Source organism: Alligator sinensis, unplaced genomic scaffold, assembly GCF_000455745.1.
Source record: "Alligator sinensis unplaced genomic scaffold, ASM45574v1 scaffold91_1, whole genome shotgun sequence".
NCBI classification, from domain to species: Eukaryota; Metazoa; Chordata; order Crocodylia; family Alligatoridae; genus Alligator; species Alligator sinensis.
Window position 1 is genome coordinate 614981 of NW_005842569.1, and position 8448 is coordinate 623428.

The 8448-nt window shown below is 39.7% G+C and overlaps 1 protein-coding gene across 8 annotated transcripts in view; it reads left to right on the forward strand.

Annotated features, from left to right (window-relative positions):
• LOC106722702 overlaps positions 1–8448 on the forward strand; it is a 173182-nt gene that overhangs the window by 72962 nt on the left and 91772 nt on the right. For 4 of the 8 annotated variants that reach the window (XR_003096010.1, XR_003096016.1, XR_003096013.1 and 1 more), the window contains one exon: positions 7242–7346. The exons of 3 other annotated variants lie outside the window; for them this stretch is intronic. Coding sequence is in view for 1 of the 5 variants with exons in the window: in XM_025214151.1 (XP_025069936.1) it covers positions 7242–7346 (105 nt within the window). In the remaining 4 variants the exon portion in view is untranslated. Of the gene's footprint in view, positions 1–4762; positions 4858–7241; positions 7347–8448 lie in introns of all 8 variants that reach the window. One more of the 8 variants, XR_003096011.1, reaches the window with a different exon arrangement.

Sequence of the window (8448 nt, forward strand, 5' to 3'; positions counted from 1 at the left end):
TGCCCCCCCACCCCCCGATTAGGCAGACCATCAGGACCCCCGTTACTTACCTTTGCACCCCTTGCCCTGATGGCAAGACCCCCATTACTTACCTTTGCACCCCTTGCCCTGATGGCGTCTCCTCGTCTTCCTGCAGCCCCCTCCCCCGGCGAGTCTAGTTTAAAGCTCGCCGTACGAGATCAGCCAACCTGGAAGAGAAGATACGCTTGCCATTAGGGGAGAGATGAAGCCCATCCCGCCCCAGCAATCCCCCCTCCCGAAAGCATGGGTCGTTGTCAAGGAACCCAAGGCCTGCCCGGCGGCACCAGCAGGCCTGCCCGGCGGCACCACCAGCAATTTAATGGAACTCAGCAGTTGAAATTCACTAGGGTTTCCCCTAAAGCTTTTTTCCTCTTTTCTTTTCCATTTTATTTTCCTTTAGTACTAATGTGAATAATATTAGTAAACATTTGTGACAATAAAGTTGCAGATGTCAGTTCAATAGACCACCTGAGTTTTGATTTTTAAAATTGTGTTCAAATGGTCCTTAAAATCTCAAACTGAAAGTTAGTTAATACCATCACATTATGTCTAGTTTCAGGTCAAAATGATCAAAAACTGAAGTTCATATGGTGTCCATTGAAACTATTAATCCCAATATTTAACTTAATTTAAAATGTTCAGAAGACATAGCCATCCTTTCAAGTTTTTGACTGGTAAAAACACCTGAAAATAGGTTAATATAATTTTGCTTTTCTTACTGAAATTGTGCACAGCTCTGGTTCCAAAAGTTGGGACCGAAGATCTATCTGTCACACCTCCTACACGCTTCTCCAGACAGGAAGATTGGTTTTGTGGTGCAGCAGGGGGCTGGGGGCCAGGTGATGTGTGTTCTATTCCCAGCTGTGGCGCAGACTTCCTGTGGGACCTATGATGAGTCACTTAATTTTTTTGTCTCAATTTTACCATACATAATATATGGATAATAATACCTCAGGCAAGTGTTAGTGTGTGTAGAATTAGTTTATTCATGTTTGTGAGGCACTGAGAGGTTTTCAGGTAGAAGGCTCTAAAGAAATGTATTCTATCACTTCCAGATGTTCTTTACAGTTGAGAGCTCTTCCCCAGCATCTAAACAATATTTACATATGGACATACATATGTCACAAATATCTGGTTTTGTTCAAAGTCCAAGTATGTTTTGAGTATAGCCCATTTTGGATTTTGGGTGGCCAATATATATTTTGTAGGTGCTGGGAATCTAAGATTTTATTTTGATCGTACAGGAAAAAGCAGTAAAAATGTGCTTGTTTGGAACAAAACAGTTTAGTAAAAGCTGTCTCTAACCCTGAAGGTTAGTATGAAAAATACATAACTTCTGATGTGCTTTATGGAAAGTACTACATTTTTATTTTTGAAGAGACTATAAACATAAGTGTACACAGTATGGCATTTGCACTTTCCAAGATTATCAAAAATGCATAGTAAATCCATATGATTTAATACAATTAACACGCATGTTTTCTCAGGCATAGTGATTGCTTAGGTTGATGTTAAGATAGTTGTCTTCTGGGCCTGAAGTATTCCAGGGTAGCTAGAGTTGGGATTAATCCAGTTGAAGGCTCATGAAGGGCCTTCTGAATCTCTCATGATGTGAAGCAAACTACATGAAAACAGAGGCCCTGCTTTAGGAAGTTATGCTGAAGGAAATCATTTACAAAGAAAGACTAGAATATCACTCTTCATGTATATTGTTTTTTCTTTTTTTCTCCTCAGGTAGCTACCATGAAATTATTTATGGAATGGGTAGATATTTAATAGAATACTTTTCTTTAGGTCTACGGCTCACCATTTTCAAAAGTGCCCTGTGATTTTTGGAGTTCCTCTCATCTTTAGTACAAAAGAGCTTTAAAAGGGTTTTCAGAATAGGCACTTTGTCCTTTTTGGAAATTGAACCTCTTCATGGTGTCTCTTATCAGGCATCCAAAAACCAGACCCTTATGAAAACTTAGCTTAGTTTAATTGTTTATTTAAAGCCAATTGCTTTGAATTGGCTTTGTTGATTCCTAGTGATATCTTCTGTCCTCCTTCAAGTGTTTCATCACACACTTATTTAAGTAGTTTTTCTTCTTTTATGGTAAATGTGGTACAAGTGTTGCAAATACAAAACAAATTTCACCACATAGACCACAGATAAACACTTTATGACTGTTCAAATTCTGTACATTTTCCTGTATTTTAATCATTATCTTTGTTGGTATCCGTCGAGTTCTTTCAGTTTTCAGTGCACAGATATCTACTTAGTGATAAAATATCAACTCTATCCTTTAAAAAGAGCATAAGGAAGGTGTACACCTGTAATAACATGGACAAGAGAATACATCTATTTATGCATGTTTTATTATTATTTACCTAACATTGTTTATTGGCATGTAGATAATTTTTTCACTACTTTATCTTCCTATTATGTTCTCCAGCACCAATCTGGCATCATTAGACATCTACCCGCAAGCATTTTAAAGATTTTTCCACAGAGCCATAAAATTGCACCTTCCTCATTGAATGTAAAATTGAGGACACCTGTAATAACAAAGCAGTGGAATACTGTGCATCTCTTCCTAGATGTTTAACTGCATTGCAGTGGAGCTGGGGCGGCTTGCTTTCACAGGCTCAGTGAAATTAAAGGTCATGTCCTAGTGTTATATCTTCCTGCTTAAAATGAATAGAGTGTAAATGTGTATCTCAAGTAGAAGGGAGAGCACAATCTACATTTGTGACATGCTTTATGGTTCCCAATTTGAGAAACTGAAGAAAAAAACAGCTGTAGAGCCTTTCTTATCCTCCTTTTGCTGTTAAGCATGTATATATTTGATTTCAGTTCTGCACCAGTTTTCTTCAGCTTTACAGTTGGATTTCTAGTTAAACTTTAAGTTTGGTACTGTCTAGATTTATAGTGGGTTTCATTGTTTTCAAGAAAAAAAGAAATCTAGCACAGAGGTACTGGGAATTCATTACTCAGTTGTATGGTATATAGTTTCTTTGTGTTCTGCCAATACATATTCCACAATTTAGAACGTCTTGAGGCTGGTTAGCACTGCTTTGCAGAGGGAGAACCAAAGTATACAAGACGTTGGCTTCCATTTTGCTTTTTTTGGACAATCAGGGCGGCTTTCCATTTCCTGCGATGTTCCAATATACCTAAATCACATCTCCACTGTAATGGAGGCTTCTGAGACCCTGGGCTTCTGTAAAATGCGAAAGAGCAAAGTATTATTTATACAGTATAATATTTTGATTTCCTAATGAACTGTGAGGTGGGTATTATCCATAACTACTGTGCAGCAAAAAGGATTCTGAAAACATGCATGCTTCTATTCTCAGTCATTACAGATAACACCACATTTTGTTTCTAACTGGAATCTGTGTTGTGCTGGTGCTTGTGGGTCCACTAAGTGACTGACATATTATATTTTAGTGCAGAGCCAGACTTCTGTTCCATAGTAAAGCTACTGTACAACTGAAAAACAAGCCATTTTAGAGTGACAACTTGCAATAGTAATTTATATTGACTGAAATATCACTTGTCCTGAGCGTTAGAGCAGAATGAAGACTAAAGCATTGAATAGTTTATTACAGTAGTGCTGTCACAATCCTAAGGAAAGCAAGAGAAAAATAGATATTTGGTTGAAAAATAAACCCTCCTGCTATTGCATTGGATTTTTTTCCTTACAGCAGCTTTTTGGATGATATATTTCTTAGGGCTTAGGGGAAACTGGAAAAACTTGTACATTTGGGAATATTAGGCCATTTCCAGATGGGTGATGGCAGAACTAAGTATAACACTTTGGGTTGATTGATGTTAGCCTGTCTTGTAATTTGTGACTGTTTTCATGCCAATAAGTTTTATAATGCTTTTCCACTCTGACAAGTCACTTAATAAACAAATACCATGATGGGACTCTTTTGCGATTGTGTACCAAGTTTGCTTAGCAAGAAAAGCTGAAAAAATGTTTTCTATAACGGGTAAGCCTGCAAACTCTGACTCAATGTGAGGGTCAAGCTAGGTTCCTCCTTGTTCACATAGAATATAATCATTGGATTCTCCAGTAATAGGGATTATACCTATGGTATTTATATGAACCCCATTATTTAAATGTCTCACCTCCTTTAATTTATTCATCCTCTCCACACTTGTCTGAGGTAAGGCAGTATTAATACCCCCATTTTACAGAGATAAAAGGGGCTTGCCACCGACAGCACCAGTGGTGTCTGGAGGAGCTTCCCGCTTGCTGCCACTGTGCTCCTGCCACCGCCATGTGGCCCCAGTCACCGGAGGCATAAGTCATTCATGATTCCAGTTACAGTGCTTCTCCTCCTTATCTCTCTCTCTCTCTCTTCTAGTGATAATACAGTAGATAATTTGAAGTCAGTAGGTATGAGAAGACTGAGGGCATTAAAACAAAGGGCATTTATTAGAAAGTTATTTAAAAGGCACATGAAGCTTATTCTAGTTCTCATAGAAGTCTGTGGCAAAATTCCTTGTTTCCAGGAAGAGCTAGAGAGGTCCTTGAGTCTATTTGTCAGTGAAAGACAATTGTGCACCTGTAATACTGTGTACATGTATATGTGTACAAGCTGAGTGGACAGGGCCTTTTCTTCTGTTTTTAGTCTATGCTAATTATTTTTTTTCAGGCCCCTCGAAGTGGCTGGTCACTGAAACCAGCTGCAACAAGATTTGCTGAAACATTTCAGTGCTCAAGGAAATTTTTGTTTCTCTGTACAGTTGTGACAGATGCCCTATAAAGCAAGAACTTCTTCTTTATAGAAGGCTAGCCTGGACCATGCCTGTAGAGAAAATGTATGCTGAGTGTGATAATGGTATGTATCTTTGAATTAGGCAGCGTTTAGGAGAAAGCTAGAAGAAGAGTCTGATGGCTGTCTGTGTGCTTTGTTAAAATGGCTTCTGACTTTGTGAACTGAAACCACATCAAAACATTGAAGGCTTGGGGATGAGGATGTTATCCTTCCAGATTAGTGTATCATTTTGTGGGGGTCAAAAGTGACTTCAGACAGAAGGAAACCCATTGCATGAACTCTGAGTAAGACCTCATAACCACAGGCTTTTAATGTAGAATAATTTGTCAGTAGAAGAATGTTACCCAGGGGAATGAGTTACTCAGTAATAAGGTTTATACAGTAGTTTCTTTTTTAAAGTAGATGTTGCTGTGGGAAGTGTGGACTTGTCTGGTGTGGCCGAACCTTTGTTTCTGAAAGCCAGAATGCTATAGGGTCTAAGCAGAGGAGTGAGAGCCAGGAGCACCTTTAATCCCTACCGTACCACTGATTCACAGTATGATGAATCATGTAGCCTCATTATGTCTCTTCCTTATCTGTGTAGCAATAACTACTTAAGAGAATGTCTGCAGATAAATTAGTTAATATTTTTATGACACTCTGAAGATAAAAAGGACAATGTAATCAATAAGCATGACAGTTTACAAAGGATAAAATCCACTGATATTTCACTTCTGCCAGACTGCCTTCTGCTAAAAATCTGTTATCCCAATATTGTCATCCTCTTTTGGCCTGCTCAGCTGCCTCTTCATTCAGAGGCAAAGTGTTTCATTGACCTCAGGTCAGGGAAGACCAGTAGAGAGGGTATGGCAAACTGTTTTCAAGATGGAGAGCTGCAGTGGAACCGGAGAGTATGTCTGCAGGCAAGAAGGACTTTTTGATGCATATAGTTCATGTGGGGATGCCTTCTGTTACCCCTTTACTATATCTAGGCACTTCTCAAAAGAATAATGTAATCCTGCTTAAAGGTATGGTTAGCCATGCGATCAACTGTGTGTTCTAAAATTTGTATACGCCATGAGCCTGTTTGTGCCTATTCTATGATTTCTGCCTGAAAAAATTAAATGTAAGGGATCAAGGGGGGCAGATCTTTGTGGAACTAGGCCTACCTTCCTGATATTTTTCATAAAGGGACTGGGGCTGGACCCGATGATCTTCTGAGGTCCCTTCTAGTCTTACAGTCGATGAATTTGGAAGGCATACACAGGCTGCAGGACACAGTTGTATGGGATTCACCCAGAGGTACACACATACCAACTTTCTGACAGTTAAGCCAGCTTAACTTTTTTTAAAGTTAACTGTGAGAGCATACACAGTTTGAGATAACACACCTCTGGAAGAGAGCTCAGAGAGAACTTGGGCACCCTCTGAGGCTGGGTTGTTGTTTAATTCTTACTGAAGCTTGTGAAACCCTCACTATCAAAGGACAGCTAAAGCTATCTTTCTAGGTAGATCATTAGCTGAAACCTCAGGGGAGGCACACTTGGCAGTGACCATGAGCAATAAGAGACAGTGGAGATCCCAGCAGTGCTTTTAGAGCAGTCGAGCAGTGGCATCCTGAGAGAAAGTAGACAGACAGCAAAACTTCAGCGGCTCTTACAGAACAGCAGCAGACAATCCCGAAAGGCAGCAGGTGGCATGCCTCAACTGCGACCTTGAGCGGCACTCACAGAGCAGCAGCAGTGATCCTGAGCACTGGGAGGAAGCAGAAACCTCAGCGGCATGTACAGAGGAGCGTCAAGTGGTGATCCCAAGAGGTGGCCAGCAGCACACCTCAGCAGTGACTCCAAGTGACATTTCCCAAAGTAGTGACAACCCCAAACAGCACTCCCTGAGGCATCAGTGGCAACCCCTGAGTGGTGATCCCGAAAGGCAGAAGAGAGCCAAAGCAGGTTACTCTTGACCCTCAGATATAGTCTGAGAATCAAAAGGGTTCAAAGAGCTAGTCCCACCAAAATTAAATATCATACACCTAAATGTAGACAAAGTTTAATAGCAATCTAATAATGGAATGTAGATATCTGCACAAGGAATGTATATCAAGCAAATGAGTACAATTTATAAAGTTCTTACTTACCCATCTTATGCATATTTGACAACAAATCCATCTTAACCTAAGTCTTCATCCTTCATTACAGCTGGGGTATATTTGCCTAGAATCCATATACTTTTAAAAAATACTGGAAATATTTTCCTCCATTCTCTGTGAAAAGGTATGATTTGTTTGTTGCCTCATTTCTAAGTTTTTCTGCTCCACATGAAATGTCACATTTGTCAGTGAAACCAGCAGTCGGGGGTAGAGGTACTTAAGTGCTTATTCTATGATGTTTTGGTTTTTGTTCTATATCTTCAATGAATGTGAATTTTGGCAGGATATGCAGAAGTTGCTTTTTCACCTATTCACACAGTACTGCCTCAGATTGCATGCAGAAAAAGATGTACCAGTTGCCTGGCAAGATGAACTCAAGAAACACAAAGAAAAGTCTTCTGAGAGAATACAAAGAAGTTTTCAGGTACTTATGAGTTCATTATATATTCCAGTACTCTGCGTGACTTTGTGTACTGTGCAGCTCGTGAACTAATGAGCTTGAAATAAATTGTTTGTGTTCATTCATGGGAAGTGATAATACTGATGCCTTAAAATGAATGAAAATGCAATGAGAATGATTAAAATTTAGTGCTAGTTGATCTGAATGTTACTGGTTGCGTCTACACAAGACGCTTAACTGCACAATAGCCTAATAACACTGTGAAGTAGTGGTCACAACACGGACAGTGCAAATACGCTTCTGCATGGTACTATTAGGCTACTGTGCGGTAATGTCACTAAAAAGGGGTTCACCAGCTCTGGTTACTGTGCATTTTTTTAGTACTTGGTTATACTTGTGTACCTTAAGGCCCTTGTTACTGTGTAAAAGCAGTACCCTAAAACTTAACCGATTTTAACATCCTTCTCCCCCTTGGCTATTCAGTCTCATTTATTTACATTATAACCTAAATATGTGTTAACTGCTTTTTCAATCCCCTGAGTGCTACATGGCTTATGCAGGAATTGGATAGGTCAGCTAGTCTCTCTTCTGACTCACTTAAGCAGAATTAACTAAATTCTTCAGGCATTTATACATGTACCTTTTAGTTCTCAGACGCTCCCAAGATCTGCCACTTCAGAACAGATTCAATCAATCGAGTCTGCTCTGCATGGAAGCTGATGTGCACCGCGCTGCTCCACTTGCAGTTGTATAAGTAGCAAGTCAGCACAGAGAAAATGGCAGTGATAAAGGACTTGAGCAAAGTAAAAAGAAAGTGTATCTGCACTGAGCATTCTTACAGCATACTCTGATGAATGGGAATTAGACAATAGCAGCACTTTGGGGCCTAGAACAAAGGCTTATCAGTAGAATAGGAAAGTGGAATTGAGAGCAGGTTATAAATCCCACTGATTATGACCTACTGGACTGTACCAAACTGGACTTTTCCTCTACTTCTACAAATAGGGTATGTAGTTGATAGTAAGTGGTAGTGTTCTCAATCTGCATATCACATTTGTAAAAGGGGAAGAAAGGCATGTCTGTACCTCCTTCATACAACACATATGTATGTTCCCCACTCATTCCT